This window comes from Eleginops maclovinus, chromosome 11, assembly GCF_036324505.1.
Source record: "Eleginops maclovinus isolate JMC-PN-2008 ecotype Puerto Natales chromosome 11, JC_Emac_rtc_rv5, whole genome shotgun sequence".
In the NCBI taxonomy this organism is placed as follows: domain Eukaryota; kingdom Metazoa; phylum Chordata; class Actinopteri; order Perciformes; family Eleginopidae; genus Eleginops; species Eleginops maclovinus.
This window is the reverse complement of record NC_086359.1, coordinates 7,943,445-7,966,929: the sequence shown is the minus strand read 5'-3', so window position 1 is coordinate 7,966,929 and position 23,485 is coordinate 7,943,445. Positions and strand designations below refer to the sequence as shown.

Genomic DNA, 23,485 nt, shown 5'->3' with positions numbered 1-23,485 from the left:
AATTAAATAAGAAACACATGAGTGTTTCCTGTTTCTCTAGATGGAAAAGTGCATAAGGCGCTCTCATTTCATTACCTGCTTGCATTTTACCCATGCATGAGGAACATTGTCAATATGTCAACATTTTTGATTGTTGTTTTAACCCTTTTTGGTTTTTTGGACTTCAAAGTAAAGCAGTGTTTAGTTGCACACTCTGGTGACACCTTGGTTGCATATGTCAAGACAAACAGAGAAATGGTAGGTGTGTTTAGAAAGCCTTAAGCAGTAAAACTGTGCAGAATTTCAAAATAAATAGATTTGTTCTAAAAGAAAATCTGACAGAATTAGGATGATGTATGTAGCAGAACATTAGAACCCAAAGCACCAATGGGAGGTTTATCTCCTAGAAAAACAACATATGCTCCAGGGGTATATTTACAGACAATTTTGTAAGATTATATTAGTCATCTCCCTCCAAAAGTAGGGGTCCTTTTTTAGAGGACAGCTGAGAATGCTCTATAAACTGTATTTAAAACCGCAGTGGCACACAAATGGCTACAAACACCCACACATAGTAATTATCACTATTTGGCTCAACACCTTCCCCAGCCCTCACACACACTTCAGAGTGCTAAACCACAGGCGTGTTCCCAGAGGGCAGAGAGGATGCAGTTCTCACTCATCAGTCATCACTCAATTCCCTCTTGTGGTGTCGAGGATTTGTCGTCTACGGGTGCAGTCAGGACATGTGTGAATTCAGACATGTATATTAGCATTCAAGCAGAAGTTTCCTTGTCGGGCACAAAAGGAATGTGTGCCAAATTGCTTACATAGTGTTTACAGATATGCTACATGTTTCCACTACAAAGGCAGGCATTAAAGCAATAATAATGATTAAACAAAAACACTTACCAGCCCACATGCTGCTTACCAGAGAGTATGGTGAGATGTTTTATCCATGTGTTTTTTCCACCTACACCATCTGTAATTTTCCTTTTACTGTGCGATTGTGCAAATACACATATACTACTTGCATCACAGACCAGTGCAACATCTGTTAGTTCGTAACCAAGTGCGTAGGAGTAAAAGGTATTTTAAACAGACAGACGCATTGAGTCTTTTGACAGCGAGAGAGGAAACAGGCTGCACTTGATATGTGAGACTCACTGTGCCCTGAGCTGTCACTGGTGCTGTTCAAGTGAGATTCAAAATGTAACTTCAGTAAATGTTGTAATTTGCATATGTACACTATACTTACCTTTTGTCATCTGGCCCAGAAAAAGTATATAAAAAGTTCATCTATCAGTAAAGAAATATTCAGGGAAAAAAAACTCTGCTTAAGTGTTTGATCACCACACGAAAAAATGTTATTACGCATTCTATTTTTGGATTATGTGCCAAAATAAAAGAAAGGAGCCAAGTGCGAGAGAGTGGCATCTTAAAAGGAAGACAGAAGAACTTTTATTCTGTCAGTTTTTTGGGACTTGACAGTGGGGTTTGTGAGAGATGAAGCTGTCAAATACACATTGGACTGCCTCCACTTTGCTGCCTCAGGAACAATGCCAATTCAAACAAACCTTTGAGCAGCCTAGGGGGCTGCTTTCTCTATGTCTCACCATTTCACTATACCATATTCAGAGAAAGAGAGACACACACACACACACACACACACACACACACACACACACACACACACACACACACACACACACACACACACACACACACACACACACACACACACACACACACACACACAAATAGAGGCCTTGTTTTTTCAGTGCTAACTTGGTCTTTTTGTTCAAAGTACTTAGTGGTTTCCGTCAAAAGAATGGTAACAATGAGGTGGGATGAGAGGCCACCAAAGGTCGAAAGGTCGCACTTCCCTGCAGTTAAACTTCAGACTAATGGGCTGTCGCTGTTTGACCTCTTGTGTCCGGCTGCTGGCTTTACAAATAGATCCTGTCAGACTGCGGGTGGCTTCTGAAAACCCTAATGCTACCACAGGTGCACTCATAAGTAGAGGAGACAAGTAATATTAACATTAAACAAAAAGTAAAATAACAGTGTCGATCAAAATTATGATATTGAGTTTGAGTTAAGTTTCAAAGCAACATGATAACGTGTTAATTAATGGTGCAATAAAAAGGTTAACTCACGTGTGCCCAAATCTGAACTGATCAGTCTGGAATGTCATGTCAAAATTACAAGATTATAAAAGATTAAACGAATGCTTCCCATTCAATTATTTTCAATTTGCTTTCTTTTTCTACAGCTCCAGTGTTTTACTTTGGAGAGGTAGAGTATCATGTGGATGAGAGTGATGGATACGTGGAGGTCAAAGTGTGGAGGACGGGGACAGATCTGTCCAAGACGGCCTCTGCCACCGTCCGCTCTCGCAAGGCCGAGCCTGTCTCTGCAGAAGGTAATATACTGCGAAAGAAAAGTGTTGCTTGTGAATGATCGGAATCTTTGAAATTTCAGATAAGATCTCACTGCATTCTGTACGTGTGCTCATTTCACCTTTTCCCGTCCTTCCATCCCCCTCTGTCCTTACTCTAGCCGGTATTGACTACGTGGGAATCAGTCTTAACCTAGACTTTGCCCCAGGCGTCAGCATGCAGACGTTCAGAGTCTCCATTCTGGATGACCTGGGACAACCAGAGCTGGAGGGCATTGAAAGCTTTGAGCTTGTCCTACGCATGCCAGTGAACGGCATCCTTGGTGAACCTGGGAAAGCTACAGTCTTCATCAATGACTCTGTGTCTGACTGTGAGTGACTTTGGTTACCTCTACTCTTTTACCAAATCCTTTGCTAGATGTCTTGACTATATAACGTGCAGACATCCAAGGATCCAAATGCGTTTGATGATAATATTCTGGAAAATATATTTTAAAATATTTGATGTATTTGTTCTTAACTCATGCCCCCCTCAGGATTAATTTTAATAGCTTTGGTAAATGTTAAGTTTTTATTTAACACATCACCAAATTTGTATTTGTCGAATACTGATTTATGGTTTATAATATTGCAATTTCTGACGTTAGAATTTAACTCAAGTCATCGCTGTGCCAAAGTGTAGTCTCAAAGCTGCTTGCAATGCTGTTGACTCTTGTATTTATGTAGAAGCAGCATGTCTTTAATTGTGTTTTTCTGTGTCAAACGTGCAATGTGGATCAATTTTTTGATAATATCAAAGATAATTGCCTTTGGCATAGAAACAGTATGGAAAACAAAGAACCATTGTCTGTTTTTGCTTGTATACACTTCAATTTATCAGCCTAACTAAACACAACTTAACAATTCATTTGTCGCTTTTCTTATACATTGTATTGATCAAACATTCAGTCGGAAAACAAATGCTGTGTGACAGCTCTGTTGTTTAATTTGCTTTCTTAAATCATGAGGTTCCGTTAAATCCAGGTGATACAGCATTGGAAACATTGTTACCGTACCTGCTTTTTCACATGTGATTATTGAACGATCCTTTTGTCTGACAGTGCCGAAGGTCCAGTTTCGCGAGCCGGTTTACACTGGAGAGGAGAGTGATGGTCAGCTCACAGCAACAGTGTACCGCAGCGGCGACATCAGACACAAGTCCACAGTGCGCTGTTACACCCGTCAGGGCTCTGCACAGGTGGCCTCTGACTTTGATGAGCGACCCAACACAGAAACATCTATAATTACTTTCCTACCAGGTATTTCAATAATCACAGTATGTGTAATAAGTACATCACACATTTTCTCTCGTTGTTATTCAGCTTGTGTCTTGAGGGTTAATGCTATTTAAATTCAACTAACAGCTCCAAAGAATAAACTGTTTTTACTTCACACTTTTTTTTTTTTTTCATCAACAGTGCCTTGCAGATGTCGCAAGAGCTTGCAAGTTTATCTATTTCCCACACATTACCCGTCGTGCTGTCATTTTCAACATTTTCTTTTAACACAATATGTGCAAACAGTTTCCAAAACTCGAGAGTAATTGAACGTATATTACCTGGCTTCAGGTTATATAAATAGGATGGAATATGCTGTTAAAAAAACAATTTCAGAGATGATTCTATCACTACATCCACCTGAATTATTTTTCACATTTCCTATCATCACCATCTTCCTGTGCGCTCTAGGAGAGGCAGAGAAGCCATGTATTTTGTCACTGGTTGATGACACGCTTTACGAGGAAGGAGAAGACCTGCGGTTGGTCTTAGGAAACCCGAAGAGCGACTCACAGTTTGGCGCATCAGTGGGAGCTCTGAAAGAGACCCTGATGAAAATCAAAGACACAGCTGACAGTAAGTTATATGCGAAGGGGGAGGAAAGTCAGAAATGAAATATAAGGTCAATAAAAAGCAGGTTATCGTTTTTTTTTTGATCTGAATTGTTGAATTGTTTATCTGATAAATATAAAACATATGGTAGATGCGTCTTAGTGATTTCAAAATGTAGTTGTGACCAGCAGTAAGAACTAAGATGATAGTTAGAGGTTAATGCCCTTGCTGTGTTAGCATTTCATTGCATTTTCCTCCCTTTCTGTTCACCCCAGAACCCATCATACGTTTTTTGGAAAGCAAGATGAGTGTCAGTGAACCGAAGGAAGCTGGCACCGTGGCAACGGTGAGGATCCCTGTGGTACGAGTGGGTGACACATCGAAGGTGTCAGTGGTTCGTGTTCACACTAAAGACGGGTCAGCTATCTCAGGGGAGGACTACTACCCTGTGTCTCAAGGTAAACCTTACACACATCTTCTTATGTCTCTCAGGCAGTTTCTTGATTACAGGGAAACATTGGAGACCAGTGGATGCATCTGAAAGATCTAACGCATGACCAGCATGGTTGTTGACATTAAACATGTCAAATCTCATTTACCGAACCATTAGATGTCGAGAAATTCACATGATACATAACTTTTGTGCTTAACTGCGGTCTGCAGATATCATTCTGATATATTTCTGGTATGCATTTGCCGCAGCTACAGTCACAAGGGAAGTTTTGAAACAAGGCTCCCTATAGGAGTGTTGAGTTAATAAAAGTGGGCATAGGGATTTATTTTGGCGATGGTCATTGATTTTTAATTTCATCCCAAGTGGGCAAAGGTAATTTCTGCAATAGTCCAGTGGAGGGTCATGTCATTTCTAATTGAATTTCAGTTCACCTCATGCTTTGTCAGCAGGGTGAAATTTTTCTCTCAGCCCATTCAGCTTTTAGTGCAGTGAACCTTTCTCAGCCTAATCAAGGTTTGAAATATTTATATGAATATATTCAGTCTATTCAAATCATACTTGCCTACCCACTGTTCAAATTTTCCCTGCAGTTTTGAATCATACAGTGTGGTATTTCTCATTTGGCACAATATTGTCTCAGTGCAGCACATTTCAAATGCAAAGCTCTATTACTAACCTCAATAGAAGATGAAACACCTTTGGCAATATGCAAATGAATCCCACACAGCGTTTTATTTAAGCATTGACTGAAGTAATACAACATGGATTGGGTTGTTGAATTTGTTTTGTTTTTTAAATAAAATTCACAAGAGAAACCCAGCCTTGATGTCCCCTGTATGTTTTTGTCACCGCTGAATATTTCACAAAACAGTAATTACTCAAGGTGCCAGGACCATTGATGCATTACACTTTTCCTGATCTGCTTTAAATTGCTTTATCTAATGTTTTTGTTTGCCCAGACATTGAGTTCAACCAGGGGGATAAGGAACATGTAGTGGAGGTGGAGGTGCTGTTTGATGGCGTCCGAGAGATGAGGGAAGCCTTTACTCTCCACCTGAAGCCTGATGAAAACATGGTTGCTGAAACTCAGGTAATAAAGGAGTTCCTGCTTAACCATCACACAACAGCTCAAAGAAAACCCTGACACTGACTGTTTTTACAATTTAGGCTTGATGAACAATTCAAAAAGATTGAAACACTTTTTTTATTTCCTTCTGATTTGACCCATCCTTATCCAGGCCAGTCCCACTGAGACCAGGGATCTCTTTTGGGTGTACTCGCCCAGACAAAAGGAGCACTTTACTGTAGTTGCAGCCAAGAGAGTAATGAAAACATTTCACAATAAATAATAGATTAAATGCAGAAGAAAACAGAGTGAGAGAAATGAGAGAAAAGATAAAAGAGAAGCAGAGAATCAGCCAGAGAATAAGATTGTAACACATCCAGTTCTTTGATGACTTAAATCCTGTCATTGATAGTAGCTCATTGTGTCTTGATTCCCAAACAGCACTTTGTCAGTAGTTCCCCGTACACTTACACATCTTTACTCCACAACAGGTAACTAAAGTGATAGTTTATATCGAGGAGACCAACAGCATGGCTGATGTCACCTTCCCCTCTCTGCCTAACGTGATGTCCCTGCTACACTACGACGACGTTGCCAGGACACCAGACAACCTCCATCCACCAGCCGGCTATCCAGTCATCTGTGTCACAGTGAGTCAAATTGAAATCATATTAAATTGCATTTTATTCCTTGTTCTACAAAGACTGAACACATTTGGGAAATTGAATGAATGAATGATTTACAAGGACCTTATTAAGACCCACATCCTCTGGGAGAGGAAGGCATATGGTTATCCCTCAGGACCCGTACTTACTTTTCTTCAGCCAAAGTTAAGCTGTCCTTCTGGAGTTGGCCTGTCAGTCCTTAAAAGACACATTACACAGTTTAGTAGGCCACAGTCCTCATGTTTTCACACACAGGAGAATAACTTCCGCTCTTGAATTGGAGGGTCAGTGAGACACGCAAATGGATTTTTGTGATGTGTTAAGTCATTTGCTTCTCAGGTGACAGCTGTGAGTGTGTGCGTTTGGGTGTGTGTTTCCTGCTGAAAGACAGATGAAGCAGAAGCGGTACTTGTAAAAACTGTTGAGTTGCATAGAGCACTGAAGAGCTTACATAGGAAAAACACGCATTGTCAAGTGTTATATTTTGTTTGTATTCTGCACCTCTTCTCCTTTTGTCCTCTGGCATCTGATGAATCTTTCCCACCTCTTTGCTGTCCCTGTTTTCCCGCCCACTCCTGCTTTACTCCTTATCCATCCTTCAGGCTTGCGATACAAAGTACCCCGACTATGAAAAGACTGGCTCTATCTGTGTAAGCGAGCACATCAACAACACCTTGACCCGCTACCGCTGGCTCATCAGCGCCCCAGCTGGCCCTGATGGCGTCACCAGTCCCATGAGAGAGGTGGACTTCGACACCTTCTTTACGTCCTCAAAGATGATCACATTGGACTCAGTCTACTTCAGGCAGGCTCCAGGGTCCAGTGCGCAGCCAGGGCAGTGAATTCTAATGGGGATGAGGGTTTAGAGCTCAGCAGCCCCATCATCACCGTCAGCCAGAAGGAAGGTGAGGACAGAACAATGAGCAACCGTCTGCCTTTCTCTCTGTGTCTTGGCCAGTTTTCTGGAGGGGGACTTGGACAGGGATTTGGCTCCATGTTACAAAGACAACCAAAAGGGCTTTGTTCTCAATCATGAATGGAATAGTGCTTTTTAATGAAAAGTACCTACTGTTTTGAACATTGACAATGGTATTATAAGCTAATTTACTTAATGATGTTATATCGAACAATGGCTCCCTGTGAGTATTACTTTATTAAATGTGACTATATTGGATTATCACTGATTCATTAAGGTGAACATTGAATTGTAAGTAATTGCTATCTAACTTAAACTGTCAATAATACTCTATTTTAGAGTCAATTTTTTAATCTAAAGTGTTGAATAAGCGAAAAAAAAAACATACCCTGACTGAAAAAAGTTCATGCACCGTCACTCAGGGTGCTCAATGATTTAGAAGAGATGGAAAAATTACTACAAGACTCAGAAATAGTTTAGGCAGGTTTTGAGAAATCCATTCAACAGAATAATGCGTTACAGAAATGTTAACATTACCATAGCACTGTTTTAATCAGCTTTAGAATCAAAGCTGTTCTTTCTTGTTTCCTTCAACATGTCTCAGTGTGTCCTTGTGTTCAGAATATCTGTCTCTGCTCTTCTGTCTTGTTAAGGTATGTGTCAACCACGCAAGATGGGGACTGTGGGCGCTGAGCCTTTCTCTGCCAAGCTGCGCTACACTGGAGTAGATGACCTGAAACACCCCAACCTCATCAAAGTGACTGTCACCATGCCCCACATAGATGGTAGGTTTGAGCTGGAGGCAGGACTTGTGCCACAGATTAAGTAAAGTGTAATGTTGTGAGTGTAAAATTCCCGTCCGTGGATTCTCAGGAGTGTGACAACCAGAATGTAAATCTTGCAGAGTTGTAACTACCCCGCTGTAGTAACCCTCCAGCACACCCTCTACTTAACATTCTCTTCTTGATTTTTAATCAGTTTCCTTCTGCCACGTTTCCTCCAGGTGTTCTTCTTCATATTTTTTCCATTGCTCCCCTGCTTTACTTTTGATCACTTTAGACTCAACTATTTTTTCCTCTAAGTTTTTGGACATCTCAATTTCCAAAGATAGTTGGACACAGTCAGAATCACATTGTTTCTTTTTGCCTTGCAGGCATGCTGCCAGTGATCTCGACTCGCCCTCTCATGAACTTTGAACTGACTCTCAGTCCAGACGGGACCCGTGTCGGGAACCACCGCTGCTCTAACCTGCTTGACTACAACGAGGTCACCACCGGTCACAGCTTCATCACCGCCTCGACGCGCAGCCCGGAAAGCATTGGAGACACAGCGCCGTATCAGTTCAGCACCTCTCTTCGGGGGAACGGCACATTGCGCTTCTACAGGAACCTCAACCTGGAGGCCTGTCTCTGGGAGTTCACCAGTTACTATCACATGTCTGAGCTGCTGACTGACTGCGGAGGCACCATAGGGACTGATGGACAGGTGTGTGTTTGTGTGTACATTTCTCTACAACATATAAATTCCAATCTGGGGTTTGTATGTACATCTGTTTGACTGTTAGCCTTTGTACTGTGTGTGTCCACCTGTGTGTTTCTTTCTGTATGTTCAGTCTATTTACAGCCCGCTGAATGAAAGGGTCGCGCACACAGAATGGCACCATTTCTGTTTGCCTACATTTTATGTCCCATTCACTGCACGTTTTTGTGTGTGTGTTTGCCAGCTCTGTGCCCCAGGATGTGATTGTGTGCATGAAAACGACGGACAGTGAAACATACTCACTCAAACAGTGTGTTGCCATAATGATAACTACAGCTATGGTATCAACATGTATTCAGAGGAAAGATAAAAGGGGATTTAGGGAAGTGATCTATTTCAAGTCTTTGATATATTCAGAACACCTACATCCTGTCAAGTTTGGGGGAAATATACCGTAAGTTACCCCTCAGGCAGCTTTGCTCAGTTTTTATTTTACCGGCACGGTGCCATTACAGTTTACCTCACCCATAGACTGTACATAAGAACCAGTCTTAACCACCATAACATCACCTAATGTTACTACCATTTTAAAGCTTGAGTTTGACATTTTGGCAGTCACCATCTTGAAGAGGGAGAGCAACTGAATGGCTCGACATTTCTAGGTGACTAAAATGTAAAAATGATTTTTCAAAAACGATGTGCTGTAGTGCAGAAGACTTGAATATACATGGTTATTTCCCCATAGACTTCTATACAAGTAGTCGCCCCCTGCTGGCCTTGAGAAAGAATGAAAGTTTAACGCACTTCCACATTGGCTTCTGTTTTCAGGACCAGAGCATGCCCCTTGAAATCCATAGAAATGTCCGCTTTTTTTACCCAATGTGCCAGCTGTCAGTTAGATGCCAACAAACTTCCAGTAGCTGTTTACTGTTGTTGCATCATTGCAGAGGATGTTGCAATCTAAGTTGGTGTTGTATAGCGTAGAGAGCTGCAATATGCTCATGTTTCTTGTTGTTATTGTGGATTAGGAGACAGACCCCTTGCTCCCTAGCTCATGTCCTGCTGCTCCTTTGTGTTCCTCGAGCCTTTGATCTGTGAGCTTCTAGTCGCTGATCAGACTGCTGAGTGTGTGGCCGCTTTTTGTGTGTTAGAGAAGGAGATGGAGAAACACTTTAAAATGAATTTACTTGTCTCCAGTCACAGCAAAAACTGCCTGGCCACTATTACACATGACACCCGTCATCCTACAAGACCTCAAGTCAAGTCCACTTCGTTAAGAGAGATCACTGTCACACTGTCACTTGGGTTACGGTTAGTTTTTTTCCAATAAGTGCTAAAAGAGGGGGTGAAAAAGAATAAGTCAGTGCCTTGCAGCTCCAACAGGGTTCTATAATTAAAGTGCACACAATTAAAACTAATAGTTAATTAATTCAGCTACCTCTCAGAAAAAGCCAAACCAAACTGAATAAAAAAAACATTTGATCTGTGGTCTTTATAACTTCAGAGTTTGTCTCTGAACAACATGCACTAACTGAAAGCTTGGATTATCAAGAAAAAGGAAATACCCTAATATTTGTTAGGAATTGTAAATACCCTCACCATTTTGAACCGCACTGAAAATATACTTTCTTTGCCCCAATTACTGAAAGACTCTGTGATGGATTGGGTTAGGTCTTGTTGGAGATTATCTCTGTTTGCAATTGAAGTTACACCACACCATTCATGTAGGGGCACTTTTTGTTTGAATGTTATTTTACAAATAAGATGAATGGGCTAACATTATAATGTACTCAATTTATGAATCGTGGTTGATCAGAGGTCCGAAAATATCTTCTGCCAAATTGTTGTTCTTGGTTTCTCTTCTGAATTAATTTCCTGCCCAGCATTTTTGGGTAATTTACTTTGTCAAAATTAAGTCACACAAAATGTTTAACATAATATTGGTGCGCAGAGACATCTAGTGGCTGACCTGGGAATACATCTAACAATATATGTCGACGGGGGCTTATGTTATAGAAAATACGTCAGTGAAAAAGACGTTGGTTAGAACATTTTTTTCAGGAAATGTTCAAAGTAAATGTAATCAAAGAAAACACAAATAGAAAAGAACAATAGGCCCATACTGCAGCCCACTGTGGTTGGTTGTGTATAATACAGACGACTTTTCTGCATCTTTGAAAACACTGAGTAGGAGTGAAAGAGTTCAAGCACCTCGTGGAGGAAAACAATGTGTTCAACTTTTACATCTCCTCAGCATCTATTATACTTTATCGTCCTACAATCACCCCTTAGTCTAAAAAGATAAAGCGATACTTGACCCTAAAACTGAGGATTTTCTTGCTTATAACTTCAATCCTTATAATAATATTACTGTGTTTCCCTCGATTCAATACATCCTTACAGGTTCTGAATCTTGTCCAGTCCTACGTGACCCTACGCGTGCCTCTCTATGTGTCCTATGTGTTCCACTCTCCGGTGGGAACCGGCGGCTGGCAGCACTTCGACCTGCAGTCAGAGCTGCGTCTCACTTTCGTGTATGACACGGCCATTCTCTGGAAAGATGGCATCGGAAGTCCCCCGCAGGCCGAGCTACAGGGTAGGATGTCTTCTTGTGCTTCTTGGCTAAATATCATTCACATAATATAACTTTTTTTCTATAATCTGGTCTGTTTTTGTGTTTTTGCCAGGTGCATTGTATCCAACAAGCATGCGCATCAATGAACAGGGACGCTTGGTGGTAAACTTCCGCACAAAGGCTCGTTTCAGGGGTCTGTTTGTGAAGTCTCATTCTGAAGGCAGAATAAAAAGAGCAGGTGAGGCTTATAGATTATTGTAAACACATACCTTATACTAGTCCTCAAATAAAGTCATTAGGAAACTGATACATTTTCTGTGTTATTCGTGTTTTATGTTTATTTTATTCCCTTTGCTTTTTAATGACTGTTTTTTAATGCCTTTTTCACTATTTCTTAATGCTCGTAGTGTCTTTCATTTTTGAAAGGCACTTTGAATTGCCTTGTGTTGAAAAGTGCTATATAAATAAACTTGCCTTGCCTTACTTAAGTCTTCCATTATGAACGTCTCCTCCTCTCAACTTTTCTTCTCAAGCAACCTCCATGTCCTCTATGGTAATGAGTGTGGAGCACCCCGGCCTGACCTTTAACCTCACCTTAGTGAGGAGTGAGCCTTCCTACAACCAGCCAGTCCAGCAGTGGACCTTCACCTCTGACTTTGCTGTGAGTATGACCACATGAAATGTGCTTGTGCACAACCTGAAACCTCCGCTGAAGGAATCTGTGCTCTCAAGCAGCTGGATGTACAGATAAAGACTGACACTTGCTTTTCTTTCCTCCTTACTCTGTACAGGTGAGAGACTACTCTGGGACTTATACAGTGAAGCTGATCCCCTGCACAACAGCCCAGAATATGGAGTACACTCTTCCACCAGTCTGCAGTCCCAGAGAACCAGTCACCTTCGATCTAGACATCAGATTCCAACAAGTAAAGCAGCTTTTGAAACTTAAGACAAGTGACATGTTCTTTTGACCTGGGAATATGTCTTTCTGTATCTGTCACTGGTTATCTTGCTTCCTTTTTTATCCTTCCTTATATGAGGACATGGTACAAATTGAATTGATTTATCCTATACCTCTTTATGCATCCCTCCTTAGGTGAGCGACCCGGTTGCAGTGGAGTTCAGCCTGAACACTCAGATGTTCCTGCTGTCCAAGAGGAGCTTGTGGCTCTCTGATGGCTCCATGGGCTTTGGTCAGGAGACTGACGTAGCCTTTTCTGAGGGTAAGTTCTTTCTCACTAAATAATTTCTATTTTGTGTAATTTTATATTGTTATGTGATATTTGAAGAAACTTATCAAATATTTGAGCCTAAGAGCAATTCAATCTAAATTTTATATTGGAAGAGAACCAATTTGCAAGGTTTACTTCATGAAGACAATATTTTCAATTAGGTGCCTTTTTTAAATTAGAAAAAAGAACAACATTTTAGAGCAATGGCATGCTGTGGATATGGAGGACAGTGATTTACATCGATTTGTAGTAAATTAGTTAAACATACAAAAAAAACACAACAGCTCTTGAAATACGTTTGCATTTATCTCCATTGAACAGTCTTCCCTTCTGTCCTGATTCATAATAACAACTTTATTTCAGGTGATACGGTCTATGGCCGTGTGATGGTGGACCCTGTGCAGAACCTGGGGGACTCTTTCTTCTGTAGCATAGAGAAGGTGTTCCTCTGCACTGGTGCTGATGGATATGTGCCAAAGTACAACCCCACCAAGTTTGAATTTGGCTGCTTAGCTGACTCCCCTTCATTGCTCTACAGATTCAAAATTCTTGTGAGTACATTCAGTTTTACTTGTACTTACTTATATTTTTAAGTTAACAAAGAAAAAAATTGTTCTTACTTTCTTTCACCAAACTCAACAGGACAAAGCACAGCCAGAGACTCAGGCACGTGTGTTTGGTGACGTCAGTTTTAATGCTGTGCTGGCAGTGGATGATCCATCAGCCTTGTCCCTCGTCAGGCAGCCCGGGTCTGATGGCTTTAGGGTGGACTCTACAGCCATGTTCCAGGTATTGTTCTCATAGCCAATTACTTATTTTTACATATACATGTGTCATTCTGGGATACAGTTGCATAGCCAGAGAGCATTGTAGATATATGAAGGAAAAAAAGGAGGCTTTAATACTATCTATGGACACATGTTGTATTGTGTCGACCACAATTGAAATAGGCTATTGTGGGGATTTAATCCCCAGTGGTTATTACCACGCCGTACAGAGTTATTGTACTTTTAATCATACATTCATCCAATCAATTGAAGGCTGTTAAAGTAGTCTTTACCAGAAAGTCTAATTAGTCATTTTAGCACAGACAGGTCTCATGTTATCAAAAATGTATGTCGATCATTATTTTTGCAAGATGTGAAAATGATGGACTCTAAACCAATTCTGCTTGCAATTTTGTAAATTGAACATTATTCTGAGATGCATATGTTGTTGTGTTTCTCAGGTTGCTGCAGGCCGTGAGTGGTTCATCCACACAATTTACACAGTCCGCTCCAAAGAGAATGCTAACAGAGGCATTGGAAAGCGCAGCCTGGAGTACCACTCCTTTGCTTCCACGAGGAACGATCTTGCCTTGACCCCATCTAACGGCAAAGGTCACCGCGCTAGGAGATCTGCTGGCGATGAAGTCCCAGAGATCGCTGAGGATATTGGAGCAGATAATAACCGTGGTACTAATATCATGCACATCGCTTTGGATCCCAACAAGCGTGCGGCTGGGTCGAATGAGCTGTTTACCAACGGGCTGGAACCCAGTGAGCTGAACGCACAGTATGAAGAGGAGGGTGTGGTTACTGTGGTGGGAGTACTGGTGGGGCTGCTGCTGACCATCCTGATTATTGTCACCATCGTACTGGTGCTGAGATCCAGACCAAAGGATGGGAAGGAGGGATGGAGGGAGGGGGTACAGGAGGTGGTGAAAGGCTCCGTCAGTACAGAGCCCATGTTGGTGGTGAGGATGCAAGACTGCCATAACAGCTCGGAGGTCTGAGCAATGGATGCGTAGATGGACAGATGGACAAATGGATGGAATGTATGAGGGCTTTTATAAAATTTAGGATTTTTTTTTAAAACTGGTATATAATTACTTTCATAACACCAAAAATCTGAGATGAATCTTATGCAGATTCGGGTGTGTGTGCCTGTTAGTGTGGGGATTTCTACATCATTGGATCTGTTGTGTACGTTGATCACTGCAACAGAAAACAGCACAGAAGACAGACCTACACGGTCTCTTCACTTAACATTCAAACTTGTCCTGCTAGTAGCTTGGTATTTCCTTTCTCACTCACTGGCTTAAGTGCCTGAAGCAGCCCTATTCCTTTAGGACACTCTCAGTCACCGAGTGCACTTTCTCATAAAGCTAGTGTCACACAGGCCAAGTCAGAGATTTAGTGCTGCAGGTTTACCTTGGGGAAAGGGGACTAGATGATGTCAATGTTCATACTGAAAGGAATAGTCTCAAAAAGAACAGATTCAGCCTCAGATGTTATTGACCTGTCCCTGTGTCAGTGAAATATTTACTGAACTTTGTGAGCCCTGGTACTTCTGTCTGTCTGCCAAAGTATAAATGGTAACAAGACCATCTTTTCTTCAGCTTGGAAAAGGATACATCTGATTTTTGCACACATTGTGCAGCATATTCCACTTCTTTAGTATCTTAACAAATGTGTTATGGATGCAAAGTAGTTCTGTGTTTACATTACAATCTTTTGAATCTTCAAAAATAGATAAAAAATATGAATGCTTAAGGTTGTCAGAGTGATAGTCGATGGGTTCTAAGATTGTAATCTTACTTACTGTTCCCAAAATTCTTAAAAGTGTCTGCCAGTGGATACTATCATTTTACAAATATTGAGGATTAAAATGTAAAGATATTGAACGCGTATCTTAAATGGGGTGAACTGTACTTTTAGACCTGCAATTTCTCCTAAAATGTTTGCCTCATTCTGGAAAACACTTTTTAATAAAAACATACGCACAAGATGCCCCCCCCCCCCCCCCCATTTCTACTTTATAACCTCAACCTGCAGAAATATCTGAGCAGTCAAGTGATTATTACCACGGCTGTTAGAATTTAGGTTTATTAACCATCTAATCATTTTATGAATTCACAGTTTTTTTTATTTTGCCAGCCATATGTTGAGGAATGTTAAATGTATTGGGATTTTTTGTTGCTGCTGAGTTGGGATTTGGGTTGTTTTTTTTACTGTATTACCTGTTTACAGTTCATCACTGTTTCTGTCACCACACTGTTTACTGCTATTCACCCTTGCAGTGTTGTTGCTCCACTCTTTTTCTATGATATTGTCATATTTATTCAGTATAGTTGGGGCATATTAATGACAGTGGTTATATTATGTGTACAAAGACACTCATCTCAGGAGTAATTTCTTTTGCAGACATTGTGTTGTTACACAATTTACTACTGTTGACTAAAGAGAATCTCTACAGAGCCACTTTCCACTTCTGTGATACACTGCTAATAAGTGTGGTGCTGTGAACATGCAAATACTTTATCCATATTCAAAGATTTCACCTCCATTCCTTTCTCACTATGTTCCTGTAAGCTATGTTTTCACTATAGTGCTGTGTGGGATTTCAGTGTTCTGAGTCATGTTTTTGGACAAAGGATGCAAAAATAATAGCAGCTTACAAAATGTTATGTCACCATGAATAATATTACGTTAGAGACATCTATATAATCTGCTGTCTCGTTATTTGTTGATATCACTGGTGAAATGTATTGTTTACATGTTGTTAAACCTGTGTCTTACTCTGCTATGGATAAACTGTACAACATGCTGAGATCAGTGTTCCTAAATATGTGTCTTATTATGGTGTTGTCAGTCATCATTGTACAATGATTTCCAATATGTTTCAGGGCTATCTGATGTGAAGAACATGAGGTGTGAATCAGCAGTGGGATGTGACGGTTCATACAAGTAATAATCTGCTGAAACCCAGCTTTGATTATTTTTTCTGCCCCGATGATTTTGGAAATAACACCATATCTGACATCAAATGCACTTTTTCAGTCACATCCCTCACATGCCAATCCAAGCTATGCAATGTAGTGTATCCACAGCCAGTTATCCCCATGTATATGACAATTTTAGCACAAACAATCAAACTTGATATTCTGTTTGTGTCTTTTTATGAATGGGTTTTTATGTATATGTATTTAAGAATAAATATTGTTGCTTACTGGTTGTTGTTGATTTACTTGGTATTTAGACCAAACTGTGAGATTTGAGTACTTGAATCTAACTCCCAAATGAGAAATTGCCAAATTTAGACTTGACTTGATGAAGGAAAACAAAAACCTTTAAATATCATGTTGAAGCCACGCACATTATTGGACAAATGAATAATAAATAGACCATGGCAGGCATTAGCCAAGCTTTGAACAGTAGAAGATATACTTTGACTATTTTATCACTGTAAAGTGATTGGTCTCAGCTATGTAGAAAACTTTTTTTCCATTTTAATGTTAAGCTTTAATAGACCTGGGAAATTTGCATGTATTTGCAACTTGCCCGCACTGTCTTGAGACCTGACCTAACCTTCTGCATAACAACAGACCTGTTTCTAGCATATCTCACTAAACACACACATGTTTTAATATATTCATAGGTTAACATTATGCAGAAGTGAGGATATTTCTCACCCCATAGATTTTTCACTGAAAGTGCAATAATATGCTTTACACCATGTCCTTGATAGGAGCAGTTTATGGCATATGTTCATGAATAATTTTAACATTTAATTTGCATGATGAAAGCATTGTGCATTCTGTGTAATGTAACCATCATATTAGTGATTAATGCAGTTGCAGCTATTGAAAATGTAAAACGTAGTGTCAATCATTGTCCCAAAATTAATCTGACATTAAGTTAAATTAACCAATCAGTTTTGAATGAATACAGATTGACCTTGTGATAGAAACGCTTTACTTGTTCCTCTGATTAAACGGAGACAGAGGGAAGAATCGGATTGGTTGGGACGGATAATCACACGCCACAAATGTGTGCTCTCTTCCCTCCCTCATTCTCCTCACTTCCTGCAGTGTGTGGTGCTGCTGTTAGTTTGTAAACATGGCTACTGCCGGAGCAGCTGGAGACGACCTGAGGAAAGAGCTCACATGTGCAATTTGTTTGGACTACTTCAAAGACCCGGTCATACTGAAATGCGGACATAATTTTTGTCGGTTTTGCATCTGCATGCACTGGGATGAAAATGGCGGAGACTACGGCTATCAGTGCCCTCAATGCCGAACGGTAACCGATTACACGTTATCTATATTTCGCACCGTGCTTCACAAATTACGTTTCAAAAACGTGTGACAGTATAAGTTGTATGTGGTTCAAAATATGTTTTAGAGTAGCTGGTTTACGTTTGGTCTTTAAAAAATGACAGTATGTGAAGTTACGCAGTGTGTTTCTGAGGCTGGCGTTGCTATGACGGCAGTCTGGTTGGCACAAGCTAACGTTAGCTAATTGTAAGCTAAATGATCAGCAGCTAAGGAAGCGACATACCGTTGTGTTTGTAGCTAATAAGGAAATTGATGCATTTTGTGGAGGAAGTCATGCCCACTTTGTCCGTGTTGAGAAGAAGCTTTCTGCCTCTTTATCAGCTGCTTTTCTTTGTCTTCGCAGGTGTTTACCAAGAGGACATTCACAAAAAACTACCTGGTGCAGAACCTCGTGGCCAAACTGGACGACCTGGAGTGTCTGGCGTCCTGTCCTCCGCCCTCTAAGCCCGTTAAAGTGGATGGGAAGTGTGACCAACATGGAGAGGAGCTGAAATTGTACTGCCAGACTGATAAAAGGCCCATCTGTGTGGTCTGCAGGGAATCTAGAGCACACAGGTTGGTAGTGCTAGCATATTTGTACACAAATGGGGTATTATAGACTCATTCTCCCATGTGTGGTTGCTCGAAAAAATATGCACGAACTGCTCTCTTGCAATTTCATCACTGTCACTTTGAATGACTCAGTCTACGCCATTTTAAATATAAAAAAAATGGATTATGGTGACACATGATACTCGAAAAATGCCTAAGAAATGGTTACCAATCAATAAGTAGACTTGGATTCTCCCTCTTACTTGTCATGCCTCTTTGATACGTTTTGGTCTACACTTCTTCAAGGTTTCTGTTTTACCTTAACAACAAGACACCCAGACCTTTCTCACATAATGCGTGCCAAATATAAATGACTCTGAGGCCTATCAGAATAATACAGTTGTATTTTCTTCTTTGAAAGTTACTGCATTCCAACTTCTAGCCCTATACTCTTCTGTGGCCTTGTGATGTTGTTGTGTTCGACAGTTGAGATTATTATTTGATATTATACTTGGCTTTAGCTCATTAGAAAGCCAGGGTCATGTATCTTTTGCAAAACATAGCTTGCTAAATCTTATTGTTTGACCTTGAAGTTGTTCTTCATTTTTGCAATCTGCAAACTCTATTATCTGTGTGTGCTGGCATTGAAACTTCAACAGTATGTCATTGCGCTATTAGTTTATTTTACTGTTGTATTGAGCCTTCAGTTTAATGAATCACTATAATTGTATTACCTAAAATCTGATTTCAGACACCATGAGGTCGCCCCAGTACCAGAAGTCGTGAATGACATGAAGGTGAGTTTATGTTCTGTTTCTAATTCTCCTACTGTGTATTTTGCCAACAGATCAGATGTTATATGGTCTTGGCTTCATGTTTTATTCTGGACATCTAGAATATGTACTGGTTTCCTGTGTCCTAATGTTAATTTGTTACAGATGGAGTTGAAACTGAGGCTAATGGAGCTCAACTGGCAGAAGTCTCAATGTGTAAAAGTCATAACAGCTGATGAGCGCACCAGAAGTGAAGCAAAGGTATGTAATGGAACTTTTTTTTCACAACTTTAAGTGTATGCTTGGTTCAAGTATTCTAACAAGATAAGAACATCTGTCTTCCAAATAACCTTATTTCATTTATCAATTGAGTGCAATATCTCATAAACGGTATGGAGGCCTGATTGGTAATCCTGGAATACTTAGTAGTTTAAACACTGGGTTACAGGATGCTTTCAAATGTTACAGTAGGTAATGCCAAACACACATACCCTTAATACTTATCATCATAACATCTTTAATTCTAATCTTCTGATTTTCTCCAGTTGAAGAAAAAGAGACTCAAGGAAAAGATTGAGGCGGATGTTGGAGCCTTGGTGCAATTCCTGCTGGATGAGAGAGACTCCCTGCTTGAGAGCCTGGATGCTGAGGAAGTGGCCACCATGGCCGTCATAGACGAGAATCTGAAGACCGTGGAGACGGAGGTGGCATCTGTAGACAAAGCTATAGCTGATATCCACGGCCACATCGGGGGGAAAACTAGCTTTGAGGTCAGTCTAACGCGGTCTCTTTCAGATGCCGCTGCTTGAGCATTATAGATTTGTCAAAGATGTTTAGTAACATTTGGTATTTAATAAGAAACAAAGGCTGAAATAAACTTTAAAAATGATTGTAGATAAGAAAAGTGAGGTGTGTGTTTAACAGTAATTGAAATATCTCTTTTTGTTGTTCCAACAGAGCCTTGCTGAGACTCACGATGAGTAAGTAGCTCACAGTTTTGTATTGGATGTGAACCTATTACAAGCCATTCAACTATTTATTTTTGAGCACAAATGAACCATTTACTCTTTTTGTTTTTCTCCTACAGAATCCTCCATTGCAAGCCGTTCACATCTCTCGACACAGTTAATTGTGCAACAGAGTTCACAGACTTCTCAGGGCCCTTCCAGCTTATCATGTGGAAGAAGATGATGCACGTGCTGCATACTAGTGAGTTGACCTCACCGTGCATGTTTTAAATGTTAAGACAATGTTTGCTTTGTTCCTTGGACAAAATGCCAATTTGGATTTCTTAAATTGTATATTTGCCACTGTACTGCCGTCTTCAGCCCGCTCTATGATCAATGTGAACTAACTTCCCCCCTCTCTTTCTGTGTAGTGCCTCAGAACCTCACCTTGGACCCGGACACAGCTCACCTAAACCTGCTGATCTCAGACTTTGACACCAAAGTAGAGGAGGGCCATATTCGTAACCAGGAACCCGACCTGCCAGCCCGCTTCACTCGCTTCTGTGGTGTCCTCGCCACGGCCCAGTATGCCAGCGGCCAGCACTACTGGGAGGTGGACGTGAAGGACAAGGGTGTGTGGTACCTGGGAGTCACCACTGAGGGCAGCAACAGGAAGGGCTTCGTCAGCCTCACTCCCTCCTCAGGATACTGGAGCCTGTGTCTGCAGGACCGGCTGTACGCCAATGGGGAGGACGGGCGAATCCCCGTCGCCGACTACTGGAACTCTCCTCGGGTCGGCGTGTACCTGGACTACGACAACGGGCGCCTTAGTTTCTACGACGCCGTCACAATGAAGAGACTGTACATGTTTGATACCTGCTTTGAAGAGCCTGTCTATCCCTTCTTCAGCCCAGGGAAGAATGATCCCGGCAGCAGGCTGCAGATCTGCCACTATTACTGAGAGCTCTGAAAAGAGTCATTCAATGTAATTATCTCCTGGTTAAATCGTACATGCCGTAGTTTTCAGATTTGCTGTTAACATGGTTTCTTCTCACTGTCCTGGCTGGAGTGACAGGTGGATGTTGACCGTGCGTGTGTGCGTGTGTGTGATGTGCATTTGAGCCTCTTCCTCTTCCTGTCTGTCTTACTGTAGTTTGAAAGAAAGAGTTACAGCACAAGAGTTAGCAGGTGTGGCTCATCACACTTTGGTTGTTAGAAGAGCTTAAGTCTTCTCATAAGTCAATTTGAAATTGTAAAATGTGGTTTCTTTTAACCTCGGCACACACTGTAGGCTTAGACCCCTGATGATTGTGGCTGCAGTTTGACAGCTGCTTTGTTGTGTATATCACTGGTTGCAGGCATGCAGGTGCCTCAGATGTCACTACTATGCCGTACAGTTACTGCTACTCCTCATTAACTCATGCTGGCTCATTTTTGCCAGGCAGTGCCCTTGCCTCCTTTGGTAAAACTTCATCAAGTATCACATTGATACTTGATGGATTCCAACAGTCAGTTCAGTGCTCGTAGTTATCAGAATTATTTGATTGAATTTGGCCAGGTTATACTTCCAGGACTGAGTGTTTCAGGTTGTTCTGTCGACCTTAACCACCGTACTGATCATTTTATCATCATTTTTAAGTCTCCTTATTGTATCTATTTTTTATCCTAAATATTGCTTACATTTTTGGAAGTTCCAAACTCCTCTGTATATTACTCTGAAGCAACATGAATGCATTTTTGAGCAGTGATACTGAAGGCATGAAGTCGTGCCATTGTGCTATTATAGCTATTATATAAATCTGAATACATTTCATCCGTCTGCTGGAAAATGATATTCAAACATTAAAAGAAAATATGAACAGCAAATGAAGCCATATTCTAAAATCAATTGCTCAACGGGAGAGACTTTAGATATTCAAACCAGCCAAGTGCCTGATGGACTTGACGAAAATGTGAACTTATAAAATGCTGAATTAAGTTTCTATAACTTGTTCTTGCTTTTTGCAAATTACCCCAGCATTGCCTTAATTATATTTCTTCTAAAATATTCCTGCTTTACATTATAAATAGGTCGTTGTTGAGTTGGCCCTGGTGCTGCAAATTGGTTCTAACTCCTGACGTTTTTTCAACCAGTTTTCTATTTTTCTTTATTGGATGTAATGTATGTGTATCTGGGCAACTGTGTACAATGTTTTCCCTTCCTTAAACTTATGTTTTAAACATTCTTATTTTAGTTCTTTTTATTTTTGCTTGTGCATTTAAGGACCTACAAGTGATGCGTTTGCCATCTTAAATGTTTTTTGCTTTTTTCAAATCTTATTGAGGAGCCTAATGGACATTCACAATATTTGAGTGACCATTCTTTCATTCAGCTAATCTCAACTTGCTCCTCTTTTCTGTTTACTGGTAGATGTTTCAAGATTTTCACCTGTTGATGACTGCAAAACTTTGTGCTCTTAAACGTTTAATATTTGCTGATAAAGGTTTTGTCCAAGATGGTGCACCTCGTGTAAAGCCTATACATACTGTTAATTCCTCAGGAGTTCTGAGTTTCATACCTGTAATAAGCTTAGCGGTGTTGGGGCTGTTTCTTTAAGTGTGACTTAAAAAAATAATCTTTGTAGTCCCTGTTTGTGGCCCTTTCACCTGCTCTAAGTGTTTCTAAAGACTTGACAATAACATTCAAAAAGGAAAAATAACGGTTTTATTTTTTAAGAGTGTTATTAATTTTCTCTACTCAAGGCCTGTGGTAATATGAATGTTATTTAGGGATATATTTAAATGTTTTCTGGGCCTATACTTTGGTTTTAAAATGGCATTTGCTCACTCACTTTCTCAGCAAAACTGAATCAATCATTTCTAGATGTCTGCACTGCCTCTAAAATAAATCACCTGAATTACAAAGTTTTTGAACTATGGTATGTGATAAGTTACTTTTCAGGGGCTTCTTTTATCGTAATTTAGAACATACTGTTTGCAGGGAACAGGTTCATGCCTAGAAGAAGAGAGTTGTTTGCTATTCTGGTCCGACATTCTCATTGAACTTTCTGAGACGGTTTGGTGTTTCTTATTCAGATTTCATACTGCCAGAACATTTCAGGAGGAGGTGAGAAAACGGTTCCCTCCCCCGCCTTTTCTGCTTATTTTACCGTTCATTTAGAAGAGATGTGGTTTTAATGAAGCGCTCGTTTTATAAATAGTTGACATAAGGCGGTAATCATGAGCACAAATTGTAATGGCAGCTTACGTGTTAGGTACCAAGGTTGACAATTTTCCAGTGAAGATTTTTGCAGTGACATTCAGTATCTTCGTATACTATCTGTTGTTCATGTCTATTACAAAAATGTGTGAACAATAAGACAGAATTTTATAAAGCAATAAAATGCCCAAGACCTACACATCCTATTTCTACCAAAGATATACAGAAAGTTGAAATGGCCAATTATCTTTTAAGTTTTTAGGAGTACATTTCTACATCTTACTGGCATGTTGACCGCTAAG

General features: G+C 40.4%; 2 protein-coding genes across 2 annotated transcripts in view; both read left to right on the top strand.

Moving 5' to 3' along the window:
* The window catches only part of frem2a (FRAS1 related extracellular matrix 2a), a 48,559-nt gene extending 31,991 nt beyond the window's left edge, over positions 1-16,568 (top strand). The window contains 19 exon segments of the mRNA XM_063895490.1: positions 2,255-2,404; positions 2,542-2,751; positions 3,481-3,678; positions 4,108-4,272; positions 4,524-4,706; positions 5,662-5,792; positions 6,260-6,418; positions 7,036-7,234; positions 7,237-7,338; positions 8,003-8,134; positions 8,503-8,834; positions 11,232-11,424; positions 11,516-11,641; positions 11,937-12,064; positions 12,195-12,329; positions 12,500-12,626; positions 12,999-13,186; positions 13,278-13,424; positions 13,864-16,568. Coding sequence (XP_063751560.1) covers positions 2,255-2,404; positions 2,542-2,751; positions 3,481-3,678; positions 4,108-4,272; positions 4,524-4,706; positions 5,662-5,792; positions 6,260-6,418; positions 7,036-7,234; positions 7,237-7,338; positions 8,003-8,134; positions 8,503-8,834; positions 11,232-11,424; positions 11,516-11,641; positions 11,937-12,064; positions 12,195-12,329; positions 12,500-12,626; positions 12,999-13,186; positions 13,278-13,424; positions 13,864-14,409 — 3,551 coding nt within the window. The 3' untranslated portion in view covers positions 14,410-16,568.
* Positions 16,569-17,470: 902 nt separating this feature from the next.
* Positions 17,471-22,891, top strand: trim47 (tripartite motif containing 47). Its single transcript, XM_063896087.1, has 8 exons — positions 17,471-17,698; positions 18,077-18,288; positions 19,016-19,061; positions 19,203-19,298; positions 19,583-19,807; positions 19,995-20,017; positions 20,125-20,246; positions 20,416-22,891. Exons 1-8 carry the CDS (start codon positions 17,516-17,518, stop codon positions 20,943-20,945), a joined length of 1,437 nt encoding a protein of 478 aa, XP_063752157.1. The 5' UTR covers positions 17,471-17,515; the 3' UTR covers positions 20,946-22,891.
* Positions 22,892-23,485: the final 594 nt, after the last annotated feature.

Excerpts from the sequence above, each read along its gene's own strand:
- trim47 (XM_063896087.1), top strand. The coding sequence starts at position 17,516 with ATGGCTACTGCCGGAGCAGCTGGAGACGACCTGAGGAAAGAGCTCACA. Across the intron at positions 19,062-19,202 it reads AAGTCGTGAATGACATGAAG|ATGGAGTTGAAACTGAGGCT; the intron begins GTGAGTTTATGT and ends AATTTGTTACAG. Across the intron at positions 20,018-20,124 it reads CTTGCTGAGACTCACGATGA|AATCCTCCATTGCAAGCCGT; the intron begins GTAAGTAGCTCA and ends TTTCTCCTACAG.